At 48.5% G+C, this 26,595-nt stretch overlaps 1 protein-coding gene across 1 annotated transcript in view; it reads right to left on the reverse strand.

The window, feature by feature from the left end:
* The window catches only part of Vps35l (VPS35 endosomal protein sorting factor like), a 101,200-nt gene extending 78,486 nt beyond the window's left edge, over positions 1-22,714 (reverse strand). Inside the window, exons 1-9 of the mRNA XM_055627537.1 lie at positions 22,612-22,714; positions 19,516-19,615; positions 17,373-17,537; positions 15,416-15,538; positions 14,021-14,045; positions 10,189-10,265; positions 9,138-9,266; positions 2,723-2,807; positions 1,416-1,478 (exon numbers count right to left, since the gene is read on the reverse strand). Of these exons, the coding sequence (XP_055483512.1) occupies positions 1,416-1,478; positions 2,723-2,807; positions 9,138-9,266; positions 10,189-10,265; positions 14,021-14,045; positions 15,416-15,538; positions 17,373-17,537; positions 19,516-19,615; positions 22,612-22,712 (868 nt within the window). The 5' untranslated portion in view covers positions 22,713-22,714. The remainder of the gene's footprint in view (positions 1-1,415; positions 1,479-2,722; positions 2,808-9,137; positions 9,267-10,188; positions 10,266-14,020; positions 14,046-15,415; positions 15,539-17,372; positions 17,538-19,515; positions 19,616-22,611) is intronic.
* Between the last annotated feature and the right edge of the window lie 3,881 nt (positions 22,715-26,595).

Consider the following 26,595-nt stretch of genomic DNA (forward strand, 5'->3'; position numbering starts at 1 on the left):
TGTGTGTGTGTGTGTGTGTGTGTGTGTGTGTGTGTGTGTGTGTGTGTATTTTGTCTTTCTTTTCCCTTTCTGCAGTGATGGGGATGACATCATGGCCATGTCGGGTAGGCACGCCACACTGAGCTAAGTCCTTAGACCTTGGGGTTTAGAGACAGGATATCACAATGTAGCCCAAGCTATAATCCTTCTATCACGGTCTCCAGAGTGCTGGTGCATACTGAATTCCAGTCAGGGACCTCTACACCAGGCTATCGAGTGTCTTTTCTTTTTACACTCAAAACTCATCTCAGTTTGCCAGCCACATCGCAAGTACTCAAGAGCCACACGGGGCTGGTGGCCATGGGACCAGACAGTGCATTCGCCGCTCTGACCCTGCTACACTTGCCCACCACTGAACCAGGCGGCTCCTAAGGGCTCATATAGACCAAAGCTGTGTATAGCTGGCTTTCTTTGTGAGAAACCTGCACACTGAAGAGCTGTAGAAAGATGGGTGGGTGTGTGGATGGATGGGCAGGTGAGCAGTGGGAAGACAGATGGAGGGGAAGCAGGAGGATCAGAAGGGTAGGTAGAGGGATGGGTGAGGAGTGGGTAGGTGGGCAGGGGAGGGGGAGAGGATGGGTAGGAGGGAGGATGGATGGACAAGAAGAAGGGCCAGGGAGGGAAAAGAGAAGGAGGGGTGAAAGAAAAGGGAGTGGGGCAGGAAAAAAAGGAAGGGTATAGGAAGGGTATATATGGGTTATTGCCACTATTACTGTCCCAGGCAAGAACCACTGCCACGAGTGAGAAGGAGGGTGAAACGACAGCCCAGGCTGCTGGTCCAGCTTGTGTGAACGGGCAGGTCTCTTGCAGCAAAGCTTGGTTGGTAAAGAGGGAAAAGGAAAGGAAGCCGCAGCTGAAGACGCTGCATCTGAACACATCGTCACCATCGCTCACGTGACAACAGAAGCCCACCATCCACCTGTCCCATTAGAACCTCCTGGGAATTTAAAGCTGACTGGCAATTCATTTACCGCCAGCATAACTTATGCATAGTCTGAGAAGTCAGGGCGTCTGCTACTATTGATTTTTTTGGACATCTTTTCATACATGCACAGTTCTGTTTTAAGCAATTTGCTTCTTGGGAAGAAAGACATACATGAAACAGGAGTGTGGCTCTGATGAGCAGAAGAGGAGCTGGTGTGCAGCCGGGCGGGTCTATTTCTACCCCCTTTCACTTTGTACCTTCTAATGACTTGCCTGCTTGCCAACCTTCTGATGGCTGTGGATGACTGAGACAATCAGACCTCAAACGTGATTCTTTCAACACATTAGATTAAAAACCTTATCAGTTTTCAGTAAGTCCGGACTTGATTAAAAACCTTCTAGCTGTGATTTAAGGCAGACTGGCGCCCAGAGCCCAGGAAGCATGGCATTACCTGGCAAGGCACCGCGGCTGCTGTCCACACACATCGAGTAGATGCGCTCATAGACAAGCTTTCCTAGGAGAAAGAGACATATGGTATTCACATCACACACCACAGGAGCAAACACTAAATAAACGCTGCTAATTAGAGACAGGAAAATGGCACCTGGCAGCAGGCAGCAACTCATGAGGGCATGCTGCCACCTAGTGGCACACATTCTTAGCGTTGAGATTTTTTTTTTTTTTTTTTTTTTTTTTCAGTGAGAAGAAAAGAAAAGAGCAGATGGCACATTTGCAGACACATCCTGGGAGAAGCTGGCTCTTTCCCATGAGTTCACCAGGTTTACCTAGAGTAAGTTAAAAAGTATTACAGGATGTTGTGGCCCTCAAGGTGTGGGTCAGATATTCATTCCGGAGCTTATCGACCAAGTTCTGACACAAGCCGCTTATTTTCATCTGCTGGCTCCAACAGTGTTCTTGGAAGGTGTGGCCCCTTTAAGAGGTGGAGCCTAGTTGCAAGTATTTAAGCTACCAAGAGTTCCCCCTGAAGCAGGTGTGAGGCCCCAGCCCTTTCCCTCCTCTTCTGCTTCTTGGCCTTGAGGCGGGTGGATCAGCCTGTCACATGTTCCTGCTTCCTGCTACGCTGCACTGCCATGCCACGGGCCCAAATCAAAAATGGAGACTTGAGAACTGTGAGCCCAAATAAACCTTTCCTCCTCAACTGACTATCCTGGGCACTTGGTTACAGTAACAGAAACCGACAAACACACACTTCCAATCAGTGCACTTGTCAGGTACCCTGGAGGTGGAGGACCTGAGCCTGGCCTGGACATGTGCCTGCTGACCTGCCCACCTCACTCATCGCTCCACTGGCCCATATGAAGATCAGAGGAGAACAGTAAGGGTGCTAAAGAACGCCCGAGCAGTGGGCTGCAAGGAGAGACTCCTAAAATTCAGAACGCAGACAACCGGCAACTAGGGAAACACGTCCCATCGCTAGTTTAGAGGACTGCGAATGTCCCCAACAGAAGGAAGTGATAGGTGTCTGGGGCAGTGGACAGACATGCCAATACCTGACTACCATACACGGTACACCCGCGATGAAATGCTACCATCTGTCAACCAAGGTAAAAACGTCATCTGTCACTCTGTTAAGGTAAAATATACATCACATGCTGTTCTATATATACGACCTTTTGACTTGATTTAAAAAACGGTGGGAAAAATCACAGTGCTCTCTCCTGACTGGAGCCACAGAAGGGCCACCCTACGCACCACTCACAGCCACTTTCCTAGATACACAAGGGCTACGGTACTCACCAAAGGTATCGAGGATGTCGGTGATAAGGACAAATTTGCTGGGGTAGAACTGAATGACGCTCGTGTCTGACAGCAGCTTTGAACACTGGAATGAGAGAACAGGACAGGGCATTCACTCTGGTGCCCCTGACTCGGAGGAGAACTAATGATCTCTATAAACAAGCTAACACACCGACGGGCGCCAAACCCTGTGTCAGCCCCTCCCGCGGGGGACAAGGGTGAGAAAAGCCTTTCCTTACTTTGTGTTTAGATTTTATGTGTAGGGGTGTTCTGTCTGCATGTGTGTGCATGCACCATGCTATGTGCCTGCTGCCGCCAGAGGTCAGAAAGGAGTGATGGATCCCCTGGAATGTGGGTTATAGATGGTTGTGAACCATCATGTAGATTCTGGTAATCAAACCCCGGTCCTCTGGAAGAGCAGCCAGTGTTCTTAAATGCTGGGCCATCTCCCTAGCCACACTTGTACTTTTTCTTTGTATGCTTGTGTGTAGTATGCGGGCACACAACCACGTGTGTGCATACGGAAGTCTAAAGAAGATGTCGAGTGTCTTCCTAGTGATCTTCGCTTTATTCCCTTGACACAGGGTCTCCCCCAGAGAGAGAGTTATCACTCTCTGGTGTTATTACTAGGCTAGGCTACCTTTTAGCTAGGCTGGCTGTCTTGCTGGCCGGCAATCTCCTAGAATCTGCCTGTCTTCCAGCCTGCAGGGCCAGGGTTACAGGAAAGCACTGCCATGTCCAGCTTCTCTCAGGGGTGCTGGGGACTCAAGCTCAAGTCTTCTCACCTGCATGGCAACTGCTCTTGCCCAGTCAGCCATCTCCCCAGAGCCACCACTCGCTTTTGACAAAAGGAACCAGAATGCTTACAGAGCCCCCTACAACAATGTTCTGGAAAGCTTGGCTCTGATAAAGCCATGGATTTGAGACTGAGGAAGACTTCTGGAAGGATCTTCCTTATCTGCTGAACCGGGCAGGGGTGTCTCTGAGTTCAAGACCAGCCTGGCTTACATAGTGAGTTCCATGATAGCCAGAGCTACACAGAGAAACCCTGTCAAGAAGAAAAAAAAGAGAAGGAGGAGAAGGAAAAGAAGAAGAGGAGGAGGAGGAAGAAGATGAGGAGGAGACAATAGAAGACACCTGACATCCTCCTGAGTCTTCTGGACATACATGCCCGTGCCTGCATGTTTACTACATATTCAAATAAATAAATAAATAAGATACTAAAGGAAAGGTCCATAAATATGCATATCTGTTGAGCAGGGCATGTATGCGGTGGTCAAGACATCCAGCAAGCTGAGTCCCCTGGGGACTATTTTCACTCTGGCTCTGTCCCCCAGCCTCCAAGCTGTGAAAGTGGCCATGCACTCCTCTGCGTGACATGTCTTTGCATAAACACTGTGTCTGATCAGTGGAAACCCTCTCCCGGGGACAGGAAGACATGAGCTGTTAAAACAAGGATCCTGACAGCAGGGGGCATCTGGATGCATCTGGAATTCCAGCCCCTGCTGTCTTGCTCTGTGATCTTCATAGCCCTTTATGACAGTTCCCAACTTAAACAATCGTTCATGGAGATCTTAAGGCTCAGAAGAAAAAGAAGAAAGAAAAAAACCCAAACACAAACAACCCCAAATCCCAGAGACTGTTTACAGCCCACACCCCATGCTTCCAGGAACATGACATCTCCTGACCCCCTCCTACACCACCACCACGCAGGGCCCCTTATCTATGGAGCAGGCAAGACAGACTTAAGTCCAGCAAAAGATGCTATATTCTGCCCAGCTGAGACATCCCACGAAGCTGTGTGCTGATTTCCTCCTGAATTGCTGTCACAACAATGTGTTTTAAAAAGATGAGGAAAACCAGAATTTTTTTTTTTTTTTTATCCAAAGTTAAAATCATAACAACCTCTTGAAGTCAAATTACCTTACATAGCACCATTTTCAAGATACTATGGTTTCAAAGGTCATGGTACTATTTCCTAAGACTTTTCTGGTAAGACCTGGATGCTCTGGGAAGGATGTAAGAAAGAAACAATCTCAAGGGACACCACGGTCTCACATCACGACTACATCATGAGCTGAACGAGGACAACAACAAATGTGCTAACGTGGACAGGGAAAGCTCACCAGGCTTCAACACTACACAAGGAACCACAGGCAACTAAGGAATGCTGAGAGCAGGAGAAACAGTCCTCCCCAGGGAAGACACAGCAACTGGTTATCTAATACCAAATGCTCAGCTCTGAAAACACACACAGAAAAAACACTAGACACGTAACACATATGTATACGTATGCATATACATATATACATGCATGTAGCAACAATTAATGAAAAAAGAGGTCATGAATTTCAAAGGGAGCAAGGAAGAGTATGTGGGAGGGTCTAGGGGAAAGAAAAGAAAGGGAGAAATGATGTCATTATATTACCATTTCAAAAATTAAAGAAATATTTTTAAAAAGAATACAGAATCTCCAGGGAGCTGCTGGGGAGATAGCTCAGTGAATAGCATGCTTGGCATAAAGACTTGAGTTTGGATCCCCAGGGCACCTGTAAAAAGCCAGGCTTGGTGGCATGAGCCAGACACCCTGTACTAGGTGGGCAGAGCCTGCTAGCCAGCCAGAAGCTAAACATGAGTGATAAAAAAAGGTTCCATGAGAGACTGTCTCTCATAATGAGGGGAAAGCAACTGAGGAAGATACCCAACCACCATTAACCTCTGGCCTCCACATGCACATAAAGGTACCCCGCTATATGTATACACACCATGTACACTCAGAGATAAAGACTCTCCAGCCAACACACCAAAGAAATGGGTTTGGTTTTGTTTGTTGTTTTTCAAGACAGAGTTTCTCTGGGTAGCCTTTGCTGTCCTGGAGCTCTCTCTGTAAACTAAGGTGAGACTCGCCTGCCTCTGCTGGGATTACAGATGTGTGCCCCACAGCTAGCTAAGAACAAGGGCTCTGTGAGACTGTTACACCCAAAGGCAAGCGTGCAGCACACACAGTGGCCTAAGAACACATCCTCCACTGAGATGCTAAGGAAAGTAGGCTGGGTGCAGCTTGGACAGGGTCTCACACAGCTTCCGGGTTTAGCCTCACCTGCAGCAGAGCTTGAGACACACAACCATTCGCTGGCTGGCTGCTGACATGTCACTAAGGCTGACGGACTTACAGTCAAACTCACCAGCTTATTGGAATGACACTGAAATGATGATGGCGGCGTTTTGCTTTGTTTTCAATGACAGTAGAATACTAGCTGTTTGCTGGGAAGGTGGCTCAGTGGGTAAAGCCTGAGCTCAAATCCCCTAAATCTGAGGGCTCCTACCTCGAGACCACAGGCAAGAAAAGAATCCCCTGAGCTTGGGTCAGCTAGCACGGCATACAGAACCCAGCAATAAAAGACTCTGTCAGAAACAAAGCAGAAGGTGAGGACTGAACACCCACAGCTGTTCCTCTGACCTCCATATACATGCCTTGACACACAGCCGACTAGGGCACTGGGGAGGGACTGGTGCCTTTAGCACTGCTGGTGGGAACGTAAGGGCAACCATATTTAAAAGCAGTTTGGTAGTTTCTAAATAATCGAAATAGAAACCCACCATCTGCCCCAGCAGGACCGCTCCCAGAATCTTCCCAGAGGATGAGAAGATGATGTTAAATCCACAGAGTCCTGTGAAACATTCAGAGGGCAGAACCAACTCAACATCATCAACTGTTCACAGGTACAGGAACTATGGTGACACATGCCAAGGAATACAATTCAGAGGAACATGGCAACAATACGACACAACCCACATGCACCTCAAAAATGTTCAGCTAAACGAAAAGAAGCCAGATGATTATGTACAGAACGAGCCCTACCCCTGTGGCATGCCCAGGCAGAAGCAGGCTGTGGTATTCTGAGAGGAGTATGGTGGAGTCTGACTGCAGTCAAGTTTGAGGGGGCTAGAGTAATGAAGATGTTCTAAAACTGGATAATGCGGGATTCTTATACAGCTATAAATGTACTAAAAGTCATCGTATTTCTTTCCTTTGAGGAGACAGGGTTTGTGTTTTTGTTTGGGGGGGGAGGACGTCGAGACAGGGTTTCCCTGTGTAGTCCTGGCTGTCCTGGAACTTGCTCTGTAGATCAAGCTGGCCTTAAACTCAGAGTTCCACCTGCCTCTGCCTCCCAAGTGTTGGGATTAAAGGTGTATGCCACCACTGCCTGGTTAGTAGGGTCCTGGACACAGCTCAGGCTAGCAGCGGACTAGCTATCCTCTAGACCCAGCCCCTCCAGTGCTGGGATTAGCACTGGGATTATGCCAGGCTCCACTGCATTCTAGGATACATGCTGAAATTTACTTTGATTAGAGATTTCAGGGAGGTAAGTACTCTACAAAAGAAAGAAAGAAAAAAAGCCAGTCACAGAGCAAACAAGGGGCCTTGCTTATTTCCCGATATGCCATCGTTTTCTTATAGTAACCTCCAAAATATGTACAACTTCAGGACCCAGCACGTAAGGATTAACCAGACAGTGTTTGCTCCCTTCCCTGAGTCAGTGACCTCAGACAGAGTCCTAAGTTCCGGTCTGCGGTCACTCTACAGGGCAAACACCTGCAGCTATCTGAACTTGAAGTTGCCTCAGTTTGCAGGCAGGAGGAGAGGCCCTTTCTCCAGGAGTGTTTACTCTATAAACAGGACAAGAGAGAAATAGCCCAGCTCTGCTTGAGTCATGAAACCCCAGAAAAGACCACCCTGCTGCTGCACACAGATTCAACTTCAAACACTTCAAGAGCCATGTGCACACACCCCTAGAGGAGAAATGCCCCACTAGCGGGACAAGCAGTGACAGTGATGGCTGTCCCTCTGAACTAAAATGGTTGTTTCAGACACGCTGCTCCAAACCAGTAACATGGTGCATGTGAATTCTCCCTCTGACCATGACCTGAGCACTCCTTTCACTTTCCTTATTTTTTTTTACAAGCATTTACTTATTTTCTGTGTACTGCAGAGAGGGAACGTGCCACTCTGGGCCATGATGTGCATGTGTGGGTCAACAGCAACTTGCAGGGTCAGTTCTCCTTCCTATGTGGGTTCTGGGGATCCAACCACCAGGTACTGGGTTACCTCCAAGGGCTGTACTAGCTCTACTGTTTTCTTTTTTAAATTTTGCATTATTATTATTACTATTACTATTTTGTTGTTGTTTTGAGACAGGTGTCCTCCAGCAGGCTGTGCAGGCAAGGATGACCTCCACCTCTGAAGTACTAAATCTGTAACCATATGACAACACACCAAATATGGGGACCAAACCCAGGCCTGTCTGCACACTAGGCCAGAACTCTACTAACTCACCCACATCCCAGCCCCTGACCAAAGTACTCTTCACCAGGAGAAGAGTGTCTTCAGGGCAAACGGGCAGAATAAAACCTCTTCCTGGGGATGAAGAGATGGCTCTCTACCTAAGAGCACTTGTTGCTCTTCCAGAGGATCTGAGTTCAGTTCCTGGCACCAACAGCAGATGTACCTGCAAGAGCAGCTCCTGAGGACCTGCCTCCCTCTTCTGGCTTCCATGGGAACACACACAGACATGGTATATACTCAGAAAGACACATGCACATATGCACAAGTCAAAATAAAAATAGCTGGGCAGTGGTGGCACTGCAGGGGGTGGCAAAGGCAGGCAGGTCTCTGAGTTCAAGGTCATCCTGGGCTACACTGCAAATTCCTGGACTACAGTGCAAATTCCAGGACAGCCAGAATAATACAGTGAAACCCTGTCTTGAAAAACATAAATAGATAGATAGACAGATAGATAGATAGATAGATAGATAGATAGATAGATAAGTAGATAATGATAAATAAATAAATGCATGAATAAATAAAATAATAAATCTTCAAAAAGAAAAACAAAAAACCTTTTCCTTAAAAGACTGACTCCAAAAGCTATCACCAAACCACAAATTCACCAAGATGATATGCTGACCACACTTTTTTTTACAGTTTGCCTGTATTTTCTTTACGTAACTATGTCTATAAAATATACAACAAGGACATTAATCTCAGATTCCAAGACAATCCATCTGGTTGAAGCAACCAAGCCTTAGCGTGTACAAATCACGAATATGACAGCAATTGTCCCAGGGCCTGTGTACTGCACAGCACCAGTAAATCATTAATTCTGTCGTCCAGGACAAGAGTGGTTCCTGGAATCATGCAAAGCACAACCGGTACAGCTGTACATGGTAGCCCTAGGATTGGTCATCTCACAAAACCAGAGTCATAATCACGACTTTTCAAAGGACATCTGTGAGTATGGAAGAGATGAATAAGGGAAAGACCTTGACGGAGGACTCTAAAAATCAAAATTGAGTAGAGTAGTACACAGAAAATTTAAGAAATGAAAAAACCCAAAACCTCCCACAGCCTGACCTGGATGACAATCTTCAGAGCCTTCACTTTCTGGTCCGAGGCCCAGGCATCCTTCAGGGACTGGTTGAGCTCCTCGATGCGGTTCACATAGTCCTGCTGGGTCAGGTTCAGCAGCTCCTTCTGGGATCCCTGTGGACAGCAGGCAGAGCTGTGAGCACAGGAGGGGAAGGAGAAGTCCTGGAGCACGGCCTCCACACAGGGACCAGCTGCACTTTGCCGCTCAGTGTCCCGCGTCCGCACCCCAGCCTGCAGCTGGTGAAGTCAAGATCTGCTGGGCACTCATGCTACACGGGATACCAAGACTTATCCTGAAGACCTACTGTGCACCCTACTTGGTACCAGAAGCTCTGGCATAAAGATTTGGGGCTAGAGAGATGGCTCAGCAGTTAAGAGCCCTCATGATCTCTCAGAGAACCTGGATTCAGTTCCCAGAACCAATGTGGCAGCTCACCATCAGCTATCACTCAGTTCCAGGGGATGTAATGCCCTCTTCTGGCTCCTTCTGGCACCACATATGCAAGAGGTGTACATCCATACATGCAGGCAAATACTCCAGGCTTCATTACAATGGGTACTGGGAATCAAACTCAGGTCTTCACGCTTATATAGCAAGCACTTAACTAGGTCATTCCCCCAGACCCCAACTTGCCAGTTCTTAAAAGTTTGCAAACAAGGCAGTTTGTCATTGCATACACAAGCAACTCTAGGGCGCTCATGGGCCACAGGCAGAGAGGTCGTGTGTAAACAATGCTTTGAGGTGGGATCTGTGTGCCGCACAAAGCTGTTGCATTGGGGGTGACGCCACATGGATTTTACCACTGACGATGTCCCCAGATGAGAAAGGAATTGCTCCCACATCACAAAGTGAAAAGAGGCCTCCAGAAGAACCAGTTCACATCAGGCTGCCTCGTGAGTGGCCATCATGCCCTAGCATCTTCTCTGAACTAAGTCAGGACCCCGGGAAGTCTACTGTAGCCACCTAGCCTGGAGACCTCTGGCAGGACGGCTGGAGAGTACCCTGCTCACTGTGCCCCAGAAGTGGCCTGCTTACCTCCTCAAAGTCATCCAGCTCTTCCAGGCGGGTCCGCACCTTCTCTGACATGGCAGAAGCCGCAGCCCCAGCCTTGCCTACGTGGGAGAGATAACAGTCATGCAAGCGTTTTACTCTTGCACCAATACCCAGCATGAAAGGCATCTTTCGCATGTCACCATAAACATTCCAGGAAACAAATTCACCTCAGAATGCTGAGATGATAAAAGCAGTTTCAGTTTCCTTGAGGGCTCATGTTCTAGCAGAAGCTTTTCCCACCAGCACCTGCCCCCAGTCCCAGAAAGGTGAACTCCCACATATAGTATTTGTAAACCACACCCCACTGTTTGCTTCTACCTAAAGGGACAATGCAAAACTCTGCTATACTCCTGTTTGCCTTGAACTGGAGTGCCTCTCAGGCATGCGCTCATGACGTCGCAATACAGGCCTTTATACTTACATAAACACCCACCTCTCCACCTGCTCAGGGAGGGAAGACCATGTCAAAAGCCTCTTTTGAGGCAAACAGGCCTAGCTGTTTCAACTGGCAGCTGTCAACACCAGCCCCAAAACTGGCAGGAGCCAATGGATGCAGGTGAAGGACTCGAAGTCACAGACCAGACTAAAGGAAAGGGGGCCTGTCCAGACCACTGCTGCCATCCAAGCCCACCAATTTCAGAATCATTTCCCTGTTTCCAAAGGGCTGCCCATGATGGTCTGAGGGTCATGTGACTGACTTAGCCTTTGCTCTTTCTACCAAATGAATACAGGACGAAACTGGAACGTCCCGTAAAGGCCCATGTACTGAAGGCTTGGTGGCCAGCTCATGGTGCCAGTGGGAGGTGGCGGACAAAGGAAGTGGAGTCAGCGTCAGGAAGTTAGGCCACTGAGAATGTACTCTTAAGGAGACCCTGGCCCTTCTTTCTCTTTCTACTTCCTATAGGTGACCAGGCCTCCTCTGGCAAGTGTTCTCACTACACTGGACTGTGCCAACACAGGCCCAAAGCCACAGAGCCAAGAGCCACGGAACACAAACCTCTGAAACTGTGAGCCAAAATATGCCTGTCCTCCTTTTCAGTGGTTGTCTGGGGCATTCTGTTACAAGGCTGCTCCCACACAAAGCTATTCATAGTCTTGTTTCAGGCCCTGGTTTCCTGGCCCTGGCACTGGCTGGTAGGGAGTCTATTATCATTTAGCAGCACGGCAAAAACTACTTAATTGCCAAGAACTACACTGTGACCAACACGCCCGACAGTAACAACTCATGGGAGAAACGTTTAATGATTATCCCAGCTCAGGGCTTTAGAGGCCCACGTATGTGGGAAGTCATGGGGAAGCAGCTCGGCTCACAGCAGCTGACAAGGTGGAGTGGAGGGGGATGAGCATTCATGCATGAGCAAGGACCCCAATGCCTGAGACCCAAGGAAATTGCTAGGCCTCTTGGTCTGAGTATGAACGGTGATGGTTATGGTGTGTACAGAATATATCAACCCTAGGTCTGTCCTCCCAGACAACTATAACCTGAATCTGCTCCCCCTACAGAGTAGCTAACCTCCTCTTGATTCTGCTGTGTATGGTAGACCTACCTCCTCATTCTAAGTTTCCAGGCTAGGCGTGTGTCTCCATCAGAGCACTGGACCACTGAGCCCAACCTTTCTGTGCATGTGTCTGTTATTTCTTCATTTCCTACCACCCTAGTCAGGCCAGTCCCAAAGTGTGACGGTCATGGCAGTGCAGGCTACTCGTATGAGGACAGACCAGGAAGCAGAAAACAGGGTCAGAACCAGAGGCTAGTTATAACCATCAAACCACTAGTGAGTCTGCCAGCTCCATCGCTAAAGATCCCAGCCTTCCAAAACAGCCCTACAAGCATTCCAGATACTGCCCTGGGGATAGGAAAATGGCTCAGTGGGTAAAAGGCCCTGCTGAGCAAGCATGATGTGAGTCTAAATCCTCACAGTGCATGGAAAACACCAGATGGGACTGCACAAGAACTGTTAACCACAACACTGTTGAGGCAGACAGAAGGACAATAAATAGGGCCTTGCTGGCCACCAGCCTAGCTAGCTCCAGACGCAGGCAAGCTAGCTCCATTCTCAAGACAATAAATGACAGAGGAGGACGCTCTATGCCTCTGCACATTCATGTCCTGGCCCACACACAGCACATACTGTATACATGTACCACACACAGATACCCAATACAAACACAGAAAATATATCATATGCATACCATAACAATGATGGTATCAAGGGGTCTAAATAATTTGCCTACGTTAGCTTGTTTCTCCTTATTCCCATTTATGAAGACTCACATCCACCACTAATACTATGACCTTAGGGGTTCAATCTTTAAAAAAAAAAAAAATACAGTATCACATAGCCCTGGCTGGTCTTGAACTTGCTATGGTAGCTGAGGATAACTTTGAACATCTGACCCTCCAAGTGTCCATGGACCAAAGGCTGGTAAATCTGAGCACATGTGCTTTTTTCTCCCCCACGGGACAAAGATCTAGGGCATCAGTCCTCAATGAGAACCCCACAATCGCAATATGGGTCACCTAAGACCATCAGAAAACACAGATATTTACATTATGGTTCATGATAGTAGCAAAATCACAGTTATGAAGCAGCAATGAAAAGGATTTTATGTGGGTCACAACACAAGGAAATGTATTAAAGGGATGCAGCATTAGGAAGGCGGAGAACCACTGATCTAAGGCAAAGGAAAGGGTCTAGGGTTGGAGAAGATGCCTCAGTCAGTAACATATTTGACACAGGCATGAGAGTGGGGGGGGGGGGCGTGACTCCAAGCTTTGATATTTAAATCTCGGTGGAGAGATGGCTTTTAGCAGGCCTTTACTAATAGCAGAGAACTTGCAAGTCCATCTCCTTTTGTTTGTGACAGCAGGTGGGATAGCTTGTGAGGGCCACACCTCTTCCTCTAGCTCCTTGTGCAAATTAACCATTGTTCTGAGATGTTATACTGGCAAAAAGTAATTCCTCACAAAATAAAGAGGTCAGGAGGCTGGCGACAGAGGAGTCAGGCAGAGACTTGAGGCTTGCTGCTGGCAATGCTTGCTGCAGCAGCCTGCCTTTTGCCATGGCTGTCGAGTCTGGACCTTTAAAAAGTTTCCTGTGTGCTGTGTGTTTATTTTATTAATTTTAATCCTCACTCCCAACTCAAGAACCGTTCGACTCTGCCCGGCTGGCCCCGGCACATGAGCACCTGAGTCTGGGTCCCTGGAGCTTTCCTGCCAGCCAGCCAGTCTAGCTAAATCAGGGAGCCAGAAGTTCAGTGAGACCCTGTCTCAAAAATCAGGTGAAAGAGTTGAGTGTGGTGGTACATGCCTTTAACCCCAGCACACAGGAGGTAGAGGCAGGTAGATCTCTGTGAGTTCAAGGCCAGCCTGGTCTACAATATGTAGAGTGTAGGACAACCAGAGCTACATAGTGAGACCCTGTATCAATAAATAAATAAGGTGAAGAACAATTGAGGAAGACACATAACATTGACCTCTGACCTCCACACAGACACATGTTTCATGCACACCTACACACACAGGACACACAGAAATAGGGGGTAGTGTCTAAAGCTATCCTCAGCTGGTGGGAAATGATCTGGAGTTCTGTGTTCCTAAAGGTCAACCAGGAAGTTTGCCTTTTACTCCTGGGGAGCTCTCTGGCCTCTTTTTACTAATGCTCTGTGCGTGTGTTTCTGTCCAGCATCCATCATTCCCAGCTCTCAGCTGTACAAACCTCATGAGAGCTGCACGACATAAGCTTCCCTTCCTTTGTGAATAACACTGAAGGCACGGGCAGAATTTACCAATCAAAACAAACACTCATCTCACCTTTTTCAGATCCCATAAACAGATTCTGCAGAAACAAAACAAAAACAGTAATTAATGTTTTTCTCTTTTTTTTTTCTTACTTTAATTTTGTGGATGGGAATTATGTGCATGTGAGTGCTGGTGCCCTCAGAGGCCAGAGGTGTGGGATCCTCTGAAGGTGGAAGTATACAGTTGTGAGCTTCCCAATATAGACACTTGGAAGTGAGTTCAAGTCCTGTGCTAAAAACCACCTACAAGTTGAATTTTAACTCATGTGAGGGCTCTCCAAGTAAGGCAACAAACAGTGAAAGTTTTGATATTGCTGGTAGCATTGGGCAATAGACCCTTCTGAACATCCTTATTAAAGTTTCTCAGCCATCATGCTCCTGCCTCTGTGGGTCTAGCCTATGCTCTGTGGACTTCTGCAGCCTCTCTGGACTCCACCCACAACATGCCAAGCAACCGCTAGGGTTGTAAAAGCCAAAAATAACTCTACACATTTCCAAATGACCCTCAGGGGTTGAAAGTTCTGATGCCTGAGAAACGCTTCTTGGAAGTAACTTATGCGTTCAAGAAAACTGAAGAAAAAGTGTTTAATAGACAATCAGTTCTCTCTGCCATTCTGTCAGCATGCCCTGTGGAAAGGGAGAAGAAAGAAATGCTGCGGGAGAACCTCCCCAACAATCAGAAGGTCATGAGGCTACGCTGCACAAACAGCCTCCCTTGCAGCTATATATGTCCACAGCCACCTCCAAAACCATAGGAACTGTAGTGCCCAGTGGACTGCCAGGAGCCCTCCTTGGATGGGAGGGACTACATTTTTCTCAACTTACACATGAGACAACACTAGAAACAGCAGAATGAGACAGAAAGGCCTGAAACCTTGTCCTAGAAGTTGTCACCCCAACCCTGGACTCCCCACCTTTGGACCTGTCCTCAGAGTAAGGAGACACATAATGTTCTTAATGCCGTCCAAAGGAAGAACTTGCTTATAAGTACTGAGCCCGACCTTAACTACCACAGTAGTAACTGCTTGTCTAGGGTGGGCACTGCTGACCTGAGCCGGTCCTGATGGGAGTAACTTGCCTGGGGCAAAGGGAAGGCCTCTACTCTACAAATGCCCCAGGCACAGCCAACTACTTCACTCACTAAGCCACCCGAAGAGCAAGCTTCTGGCTCCAAGGGAGACACAGGGAGAGAGGTGCACCCTCTCCTCCGATCCCGGGTGCTCTTCCCTTCTCAACTCGCCCTCCCCAAGAGGCCCATGCTGCCAAATCCCTTTCTGAACTGAGCCGCACCCCTAACTCTTAACACACAATTTTTTTTAGAAGCCAATTAGCACACTCTCTCCCAAATAACACTGACATAGAAGGGGAGACTCCGGCCACTAAGGCTGATACGCAGCTGGGAACTCACAATGGACAGCTTCTCCGTAGTTGTGTACCGGGCAAGGATTTCACCCCGTTTGTTGGCCCAGGGCTCAAAATCAGGTCCCACGAAGGAGTTGTCATCCTTATCGCGTTTCTTTCTGGAGCCGTCCTAAGGAGGGCAAGGCAATCTCTTCAGGACAGAAGCTTTTGTTGACACTGTTGGTTTTGTATCTCGGACTCTGGGCATGTCAGGTAAGCCCTAACCATCTGGCTACATTCCAGCCCCAGGAATAGCATTTTCTTTTCTTTTCTTCTTCTTCTTTTGTTTGTTTTGTTTTGCTTTGCTTTTGTTAATCTAAGACAGGGTTTTTCTGTGTAGCTCTGGCTGTCCTGGAACCAGCCTTCCTCTGCCTCCTAAGTGTTGGGATTAAAGGAGTGTCCACCAGGCCACAATAATAGTTTGGTTTGGTTTGGGGTGTATGCACCAAAAGTCAACCTCAGTTGTCCTTTCTCAGACAGTCTTTGAGGGAAGACCTCTCCCTGGCCTAGTACTTTACCTACTGGGCCAAATTAGCTGGCCAAGCAAGCCCCAAGGATCCGCCTCTCCCTGCCCACACTGGGATTACAAGAATGCACCACTCTGTCCAACCTTTTACAGGGGTTCTTAGAATCAAGCTCGGGTCCTCACGCTTGCAAGGCATGGAGGTGAAGATAGGCTCCCTAAAGCAATTTAGCTAGGGAGACTTCCAAATCTGTGTGTTCTGGGTTGAAGTGAGATTCCTCCTCAATACATCAACATGTAAACTGGAGAACGATCCAGAAAAACACCTGATGTCAACCTCTGACCTCCAAACACCAGCAAGTGTACACTTACATGTATCCCCACACACATATGCACACACACATACATACCACATACACATACAAAATAATTTTTTAAATAAAAATACGGAAATAAAAAGCACGTGAGGGGCTGGAGAGATGGATCAGCAATTCAGAGCACCCATCCCACATGGCAGCTCATGACCATCTCAGCTCTGGTAGACGATGGGCCCCTCTGTCCTCCACATGCAGGCATGCAGTGCGCATACATGCAAGCAGGCAAAACAATCATGCACACAAAATAAAATAAATCAATCAAAAGAAATTTTGTAACGTACACCTAAAACTTCTCCCCAACAATCCAAATAACAGAAAAGTAATATAACCACTAATGTTCAATCAGATAAACAGGTGAGACTTAGCAATGCCGGCAGGAGGAGCACAGAGCACTAAGCCGTTGAGGGGCGGCTCCACCACAGCCCTCAGAACAGCACAAATGCGCTGCCTTCATCCAGTAGGGAGCTCCTGGGAAGCTCCCCTGCACAGAGCCCTGCACACGGGCACCAGGAGGCATGATGAATTTAAGAGATGTTGGTGTGCTGTCAATACCAGCAGACACCCTAGACTCCACCGGTGGTAACAAAGGAATCAGAATATAATGCAGTCATGCAAAATAACAAGGTCACAGTGGAAAGTTCTTTAAGACATACTGTCAAGTCAAAATATATTTTTTAGAAAATGCAGAGGTACTGGGGAGTCTAGCGGCGTGGCTCGGCTGGTAGGGAGCTTGCCTAGCACACTCAAAGCCTTGGGCTTAGTCTCCAGCACTGAAAAAACTGGGGTGGCTCATATTAGTAAACCTAGCCCTCAGGAGATGCAGACAGGAGAATCAGAAGTTCAGGGTTATTCTCGCACAGGCCAGAGTGCACTACGTGAAACCCTGTCTTCTTAAAATAACAATAACAATAATGATTAAATCAGTGAATGAAAACACAGAGACCTCACAGATCTCCCCAGCCCCTCTCAGTCAACACTCCTAATCAAAATCCTGTGGGTACCTGGATGCCCTGAATTGTCATGATCAGAATGCCGAGAGGCATCATCTGTTACACTTGGAACTACCATCCCTGCGGGTAAGGACCCGACACCCGAGAGGCCTGCTGCTGGCCAGGCTGCCTTACTGTGACTGTCACCACAGCTGCAGGGTCTGAGGTGGCTGCAAACATGGAGAGGGGGTCGGTGCCATCGAGGACGCTGCTCAGAGGGTCGATCACGGAGCTGGAGGAGGAGGACGTGGAGGACGTGCTTCCTTTCCGGCTCACCTTCTTTGTCTTTGACTCAGTGACCTGTGGAGAAAGTTGTGCGGTAGAAGTAGAGGTCACCTGGGACCTGCAACCAGTGACAGTCAACCAGGTCACTTCATCTTGCTGTACAAGCTGGGTGGACCTACCATTTGCTGGGGAGGCAATGCTTACATTCTGTGACAGGCTGACATGACAGAGTATCTCCATGGCCTCCTCAATGCAGCTACTCCCCAAGAAGACCAGCCATACCCAGGAACCGCAGGCTTTACCCCCATTCTCCCAGGAGGACAAGGCCAGCACTGGAGTTAAAAACAATCAGCTTCACCATGGAGGGCCTCCTCCCACACTAAATCCCTTATTGAAGGCTACTTAAGGCCTTAGGGAGCCTTAGGGAGCGTCTGTGATGATGAAAGACTTTTGGAGGTGGCAGGAGGTCTGGGGGGCAGAGAATCCCCAGACCATCCCGACCCATCTCCTCAAGTACCCTGCCTCTAGCTGGCCCGTGGAATTGCCACACTTCCCTGAGCTCTGCACACTGTCTCAGCAAGTTAAGAGAATCCAAGGAAGAACAGCAAGACCCTAATTTATGGAGGTCAGAAACCCAGGGCACAGCTCAACCCCAGCCCTAGTAAATGGAGTCTGGTGCTACCTAAATCCCTAAGTAGGGTCAGAACCAAAGTGTCCCCCAAAGCTGCTGTCTGCTGGAGAATGGCTTGCTGGTATCTGATATGTGGGGTCGCAGAAGTGTTATGGATGGACTGTGAGAACAGAGGAAGATACTGGCTTTTCCAGTCTGTCAGAATTGGCTGGAAGGTCACCCAGTTGGTGGCCAGAGCAGAAACTGCTCAACATCCAGACCAACCCCATATTAAGAATGTAGGAAAGTCTTCATTTCCTTTGTAGCAGTAAGTATAACTGTGTTCTTTGGTTTACTTGTTTGCTTGTCTTTAAGACAGGACCTCACTAGGTAGGCCATACTAGCCTAGCGCTCTACGCAGCCAGAGCGCTACCACAGGGCAGTTTCTATGTGCTTGTGAGTGCACACTGAAGCTGGGATCTCTCCCAGAGCAGCAGGTGCTAACTGTGAAGTCGTCTCTCCAGCCCTGGGAAGCTGCTTTCTAACGAGGCCATCCCGGCATCTGCCTGGCAGCAGGGCTCTAGGTAGGATCACGAACCACGATGTGACCAGCACTCAGCATCCAAAGCTCTATGACCAAATATTCAATAAAAATCTCTGCGTTTGTCTTGGGGTGTGGCTCAATGGTGGAATACCTGACTAGCAAAACCTTGAGACTGCATCGGAGCCGATCAGTGCAGACTGTCATTTACTAAACCACACAGTGTACCAGCCCTTGACATGGTGGTGGCACTGCATTGGGTATTAAGAGTAATGCAAGTATTGTATTTATTTATTTACTTTGAGACAGCTTCATGTAGCCAGGGCTGACCTTGAACTTGCTGTATAATCAAGATGACCTTGAACACTTGCTCCTCCTGCACTCAACTCCTGAGTGTGAGGATGAAGGGGTGCACGACCACACCCGGCCCACATGGGAAGTGGGAGGGTGTACGTAGGTTATACGAAAATTTTATAGCAGAACCTTGAGAGGATTTTGGTATCTGTGGGGTATCTGAAGCAAATCTTTCAAGGACACCATGGGACAAGGGGCAGCTGTACTTGTTAACGAATACTAACAGTATTCGTTAACAAGGGACCAGCAGGTCTCCTGTAAGCTTTCATTTTGTTTTAACCAAATAGTCTAAACCACTCTTCAGGACAGCTCCACCCACTGCCCCACCCACCACCACCACCACCAAGGTGGCCAGGGTGAGTCTTACTATTCCAACGGAAAGATCAGGAAGCTTCCAAATCAGGAGTCCTCAGCTTTTCCCCAGGGCAACTTAGCACATGAGAAGGCGGGAGTGCAAAGGGTGACAGGAAGTTCACCTAATGAGAGGGGTTGATGTCACTAGCATCAATGGACTAGGCCTTCCGGTAGGGAGCCTACACAGAACTCACAGTGATGGGCTTCAGCGGATGGTAGTCACCACACTCCAGAGGCACTGTCTCCAACCTGCAGGATGCCAGTTCCGCCTTGTAGTTCCTGTTCCGGGAGTGCCTGTGAACAGCAAGACACTTGGAGAACCAGAAAGGTGACATCAGATGTGTGACTGAGACCTAAAACTATGATCTGGACTGTTATCCATTTGGCTATTCATCTGTGCAGGGGAGGAATGTGGCGCGCATAAGAACAATACAAAACACTAAGAAACATAAAAATTATTTTATTATTTATTTGAAATCACTATGTAACCCAGGCTAGCTAAAACTCACTAGGCAGTTGAGCATGACCTAAAACTCCTGATCTTCGTTGCCTCCACCTTGTAAGCCTTGGAACTACAGGCATGCTCCATCTCTCCCTATTTAAACCATGCTAGGGAATGAAACCCAAAATTTTGTGTGCTAGGTGAAGACTCTACCAAACTAAGCTATGAAAACAAGTTTCAAGCTGCTTGAAGGTATAAACTCTGCCAATAAATCCTGAATCTGAGAGGCCAGATCCAATGCACAGAGGAGCTTAGCAAGAGGAGCCCAGGTTCCCCAGCCCTGTTTTCACAGTGTTGGCGGACTCATGGCATGAAGCAAGCAAAGGGCAGGAGGCTACAAGGAAGCCAGGCAGCCATTGCTAGGGGCAAAACCTCCCAGGGCTGGACAGACACAGCAGAGCTCCTGCGACCTCCCAGAGCTGGAGAGATATGGCAGAGTTCAGGAGACCTGGGCTCAGGGACAGAGACAGCAAGGCTCAGGGTCCACATCCAGGGCTTGGAGGAAGTATCCCAGAAAAATAAGTTCTAGAGAAGCAAGAAAAAGCCCAGGCTGGGCATTTGCAAAAGACAGCCAGCGACTAAAGAAAAGAAAATGGCAAATATAGCTTTATCAGCTCAGGGTTAAGAGGAAGGGTCTATGAGCAGGACGATGGGAGGGAGGAGCCAGAGCACAGGACAAAGGAGAAAGAACACCATCATACAGGGGAACCTCAAGACATAAGGGGCTTGGAGAAAAGCCCCCCCCCCACATAACCAGAACCTGTCCCAATGGGAAAGAGGGAAAGAGAAGTGTCAGAGAGTTGTCAGAGCACACACATTTCATCACTAGGCCTCCCTTCAGGGAGAACCCCTCAGGTGGCTTTACCCACATTTTCCTTAGTAACTTCCCACCTGCTGCTGGTCGCCCTTTGCTAGTCTGTCCCATTCACTGTGTGTGCAGCCAAGCCCATGCTCTCTCCTGTAGCACACTCCGTCACAGCAGCCCCACTGATAAATGTACTCAACTGTACAGTTTCAACTGTTGCCAAAAATCAGACTTTTTCCTCTAACAAAGATACGGGTACCTCCTATTCGTACACACCCAGGAACAGTTCTTTTCCTGGTGACATAGGCCAATTTCCATCTCCACCTTCCCTCCTCTGGGGAAAGAGCAAACTCCAGGAGGCCAGGAACCTTCTCTAGCTTCCAGGCCCCTAGAATTCACCTGGCAGGCTGCATGGCTTTGGCCAACTCTCATTCCATGTTCTCAAATGAAAACATGGACGTGGAGTATTAAATAAGATGCTGCATGCTGAGCCCTTAGCACACCCCTTGAGAAATATGGTCTCTGGAGCAGAAGCACACTTCCCTTGGGCCTCATCAGCTCCCTCACTCATCGACAAAACTACCACATGCCAACACTCACCAGGAAGAAGACGGACACAAACTGTCTCTTCCATTAGGGAGCATGAAGGCAGGGGGCAAACCTGAAATATGAGCATGCAGTACCACACGGAGAAACGTTTAGCCCCTGCCTGAGGGGGAAGACCCTAGGACTGGCGGAGCTGTGGCCCCTTCAGTATGTCTGATGAAAATAGCAAAGGTAATGCCCATAGTGAGGAGAGGTGCTACAGGTATCTTGCTGGACTCTTTCATCACCAATCCCAGAGGAGTTAACTAAAACCAAAGGTTTCTCAGTCATTGGCCTCTTCAGTTTTTCTAATTTTCATAGGGGCCTTTTAGCCAAACAAGCACGAGAGGTGAAGGAAGCCCAGGGTCTGATCTAAGAAGCCTATGGTACCCACACTGATGTGCCATGTCCTGAAGTGGTCTCTGAGGAGACCACAAGCCTGGAATCCCAGCACTCGGAGGTGGAGACCGAGGCAAACAGCAGGAGGATCACTGTGAGTTTGAGGCCAGCCTGGTCTACAACACAAGTCCAGGACAGCCAAGGCTACACAGAGAAACCCAGTCTCGAAAAACAAAACAAAAACTAACTAACTAAAACAACAACAAAATGAGTCTGCAGGACGCAATGAGGCAAAGTGTCGAGCCAACATAAAGCCAGGGGGTTGATGTTGGTTGTGTTCAAGGCCTAGGGCCAAAACTTTCGTTCACACTCAAGCATTGTAAGCCGCCTCCCATCATCTGAAAAGGCAGAAAATTAGTCTCTGGGATGCAAGGCCTCCAGCCTCTTTTGTGGATTCTTTATCGACACAAATCACCTGCTGCAACCCGAGGGTCACCTCACTTCTAAGCATAAAAAAAGCCCCGGGTTCCAGTCACTCGGACACACGCTATTCCTGCTCGGTGAAATCCTATTCATCCTGCACACAGTTGGAGGCTCTTCTCGGCAGTCTTCCCAAGCCGCCAGCGGGGCTGACTGCTCCCTTTGGGTCTATCCCCTCCTCTGTGTTCAATTACACTGCGCCTGAGGGCTCTACACAGAGGATGAGTGGCCCCATTCTGCAGATGGGAAAAGCTAATCCCCTTCAGGCGGGCTGAAGAGCCCAGGAAACAAACTACCAGCTCTCCCCGAGGCAGACTTGGGGGAAGTTCATCCCGTTCCCCAGAAACCCCAGGATGTGCCAACTCCTGCCAGGGAGAAGAAAGCCTAGGACCGGGAAGGCTTGGGTTGGGTGAACGAGCTGTGGACTCGCAGAGGGGAGGAGCAGAGGACTGACAGCGCTTCTGCTCTTCGTTAGTCCTGACTAGCCAGGCTGGGGTGGGGGCCACCGATTTGCCCACCCACGCAGAGAGATGCTAAGGACTACCCCTCCCCGAAGCCCACTCGCCGGTTCTTCCTTACCAGGGAAAGACAGCCATCTTCCCAGTCACATGATCTTTTGCTCTGGGCGGCCAGCCCCTTCTCTCAGAGCCGGAGGCGCTCGGCCCCGCCCTGGCCGCCATGATTGTGAAGGGCGGCTTCCGCTCTGAAGCTCCTGGGCTCCCGTCGTCCGCCATGATTGTGAGGGGCAACTTCCTCCGGGTCCCGGTTCTCCAGTGGCCCCTCCAAACCTAAGCTCCGTCATCCGCCCCGGGCGATTTCTTTTGTTTTTGTTGATAGGGATTCTTTTGCCTCTGCCTCCGGAATGATGAGATCAAAGGCCTGCCTCACCACGCCTGGCTTAAGTCACATTTATGTGTGTGTAGATGGGCCGCGGTGCACGTAGAGCTCAGAGAATAACGGACTCGGGCATCGGGCTTGGCACTAGATGCCAGTACCTTCCGAGCTATCCCAGGATGGTCAGAGGCAGAACTCCGCTGGCTGCTTGGTCCGCCTGCGCCCTCTAGTGACGGGTGCGAGTGCACACACTCCATCCCTGCTGAGGCCAGACAGACTGCAAGGGATTCTGAAGCGAATTCGCTGTCGGTGCTGGGTTCTCTCCGTGCTTCGTAGGGGTGAGCATTTGGGGTATTTTTTCCCCAGGACTGACAACGTTAAATCCGAATATGACCACAACTTTTGGCGCTCCCGCTCTGTGTACAATATTATAACGTAACTATACTCAACGCACTTTGCACACGCCCTTCTCAATAGAAACATCTGAAATAGCTATCATTAATCACTTGGTTTTGGAAAAGTGGAGCCCAAAGCTCATGAGTGTCTGAGTTTGAGTTTCAAACTCTACCTCAAATAAGAATGGGATTAAGACTGGGAAATACCAGACAGCAGCGCCTCCTCATGCCTTCCCCGTCCTACTTCCAAATGTACCTTTGCTGACGGAAAGAGGCCTGAACACTATCTTCTTCCACGTTCTGGAAAAGGCGATTGGGAATACTTCAACTAGGACTGAGTTTTGTACAGTACCACAGTTTTTTCCCTGTGAAATTGAGGTAACCGTTAAAGGAGATTATCATAAAATCCACAGCTCAGGGTGTGGTGGTTTGTATAAGTATGCGTCCCACATAGTCACGTGATGCTTGACCCACAGATAGCTGCACTGTTAGGAGGTGTAGCCTTGTTGGAGGAAGTGCGTCGTTGGGGAGGGGTGTTGAGGTCTCATATATGCTCCGCCTAGTGTGGCATACAATTTCCTGCTGCCTGTGGCTCAAGATGTAGAACTCACAGCTCCTTCAGCACCATGTCTGCCTGCATGCTGCCATGCTTCCCGCCATGATAATGGACTAAACCTCTGAAACTGTTAAATGTTCTCCTTTATAAGGATTGCAGTCATGGTGTCTCTGCACAGCCAGAGAACTCTATCTAAGACATGGAGTCAGCTCTCAGAAGCTGTGGTTAATGAGACAGGCAAAAGTTGGGCTGTCCTTTGGTCTGGGCTTTCAGAGCTTGTAACAGAGCAGAGCATCTATTTCAAATAGACACACCACTCTTGCCTGGGGACTACAAAATGATGCCTCTGGTAACGTTGGCAGTTCTAGGGGACACTGCTGCTGGTGGTTCCTTTGCAAGAACAGTAGCAGTGCGGGGTGGTGAGACACAAAAGATAGGGCAGTGGTACCAACTGTCCTGAGTACATTCAGGCAGACCCAGCCCATCCTGTGTATGACAGCCGAGGGGGAACAGTCATTAAACAGGTTAAGTTTCTGGAAAGGCTGATAATGAGGGGTTCTTACCATGGTCTAAGAAGCAAGAGCATGATTTTGTGGCATCTTTGTCAGTGTCCTCAAGGAACGGGGAAACTGGGCTGGAGAAATGCCTCATCTGATAAGAGCACTCTCTGTTCTTTTAGAAAACCCAGGTTTGATTCTCAGCACCCACGTGGTAGCTCACAACCCTCTGTAACTCCTCTGTAAGTCCCAGGGGATCTGATGCCCCCTTCTGGCCTGCATGGGCACTAGATACATGTGGTATAAAGACATGCACACAGGCAAAAAGCTCATACAGCAAATAAATGAGCCTAAAAAAAATTTTTTTTAAAGAAACTGGAAAATTGAGGGCCATGGAGAAACACTGAGCAAAGAAAGCAGAGTTTTAAATGGTAGCATTTTATTAGTTTGTGTGCATTGTTGAAACAGGTCTCACTCTACAGCCCTGACTGGCCTTGATGTCAGTGGTCTTCTGCCAGAGGCCAGAGGTCAACATTTGGTATTTTCTTCCCTCTCTCCCTTCTCTTCCCCTCCCCGCTCCATCACACACACACACACAGCTTGAATTTGAAGCTGAGTGACTGACTGGCTGGCCAGCAAGCCTGTCAACTAACCCCCAACCCCAACATAAACACACAGGTGCTAGAGTCGCAGGTACATGCCCCGCCTGCCATTTTTACACAGGTACTAAGGACCTGGGAGGTCTTCATGCTTACACAGCAAACACTTTGCCTACTTAGAGAGCTCCAGATACTAAATTTTATTTATGGAGTGTTTTTCCTGCCTGTGTGTCACTGCATTGTATGTACCTAGTACCTGTGGAAGCCAGAAGAGGATATTGGATCCCTGGGGATGGAATTTGACAATTGTGGAGCTACCATGTCGGTGCTGGAAGTCAAAGCAGGTCCCCTTGAAGAAGACCAATGCTCTTAATTGTTGCACCATCTCATCTCTCCAGTCCAAAGCTTATTTTCAACCGATACATGACAGGCCTGACACAATTCCTACTCTTCGGGATGTTGTTACAGTTATCAAAGAAGATGCCGCCTACATTCTGTCCCAAGGTCTTTGGTTTTCAAGTTTTTAGAGCCTGATGTTACCTAGGGTTGTGCTGGCTGGTCTTCTGCCAACTGACACAGCTGGAGGCATCTGAAAGGAGGGAGCCTCAACAGAGAAGATGCCTCCATAAGATCAGTCTGTAGGGCATTTTCTTTTCTTTCTCTTTCATTGTTTTTTTGGTTTGAGACAGGGTTTCCCTGTGTAACAGAACCTTGACTGTCCTGGACTCGATTTGTAGACCAGTCAGCCTTGAATTCATATCACTACACCTGTCTCTGCCTCCCAACTGCTGGGACTAAAGGCATGTGTGCCACCATGCCCAGCCCATAGGCGTTTTCTTAATTAGTAACTGATGGAGAGGGTCCAGCTCATCGTGGGTGGGTCTATACCCCTGGGCTGGTGATCCTGGGTTCTTTAAGAAAGCAGGTTGATCAAGCCATTGGGAGGCAAGGCACTCCTCCATGGTCTCTGCATCAGCTCCTGATCAGGTTCCTGTCCTGAATTCCCTGGATGAGGTACAATGACATGGAAGTGTAAGCAGAATACACACTTTCCTCCCCAACTTGCTTTTTGGTTTTCTAACTATAACAGTAGCCAAGCACTCTCCCTAGAGCAGCAGCCCTACTTATTTTTAGAACTGTTGCTTTTCATGGGGAGTTGAGCACAGACTGGAGGTTGTTCATGGAACAGTGATCTCTGATGGAAACAGCCCTTCATTCTTAAAATTGAATACATTGCAGAATCAGTGATTTCCAGTCACTTCCAGCACTGCTGACACAGGAAAATGAGCTAGAATGATCAGAGGTGTGTGAGCATTGAACCCTGCAGATGACCAAGTAACAACATCTCAGCAAGAGGAGACAACTAGCTATGAAGATCTAATATTGGGAGGATAGTGCTCCCAATGTGAAAGGCAAAGGCGTCATTGGGAGTCCACCTAAGCATTCCCTCCCTCTTCCGTCCCTCCACTGCTCTTGGCAGATGTCTAGCTCCTAAGAAGCAAAGACATTATTCAACTGTGGCAGCAGGACAGGCTACTTGTTAATTGGGCATGCCTCCCATGGGACTTAAGCTGGAAAACACCATCATCTTAGATGCTGTTTTGGCCACAAGTTCTTCAGTCCCCAATGGTTAAAGATCAGTTCCCTTGGTTAAAAATAAAAAGATCTGATGAGATTTCCTT

Source organism: Psammomys obesus, unplaced genomic scaffold (genome assembly GCF_907164565.1).
Source record: "Psammomys obesus unplaced genomic scaffold, mPsaObe1.curated_primary_1811, whole genome shotgun sequence".
NCBI lineage: Eukaryota > Metazoa > Chordata > Mammalia > Rodentia > Muridae > Psammomys > Psammomys obesus.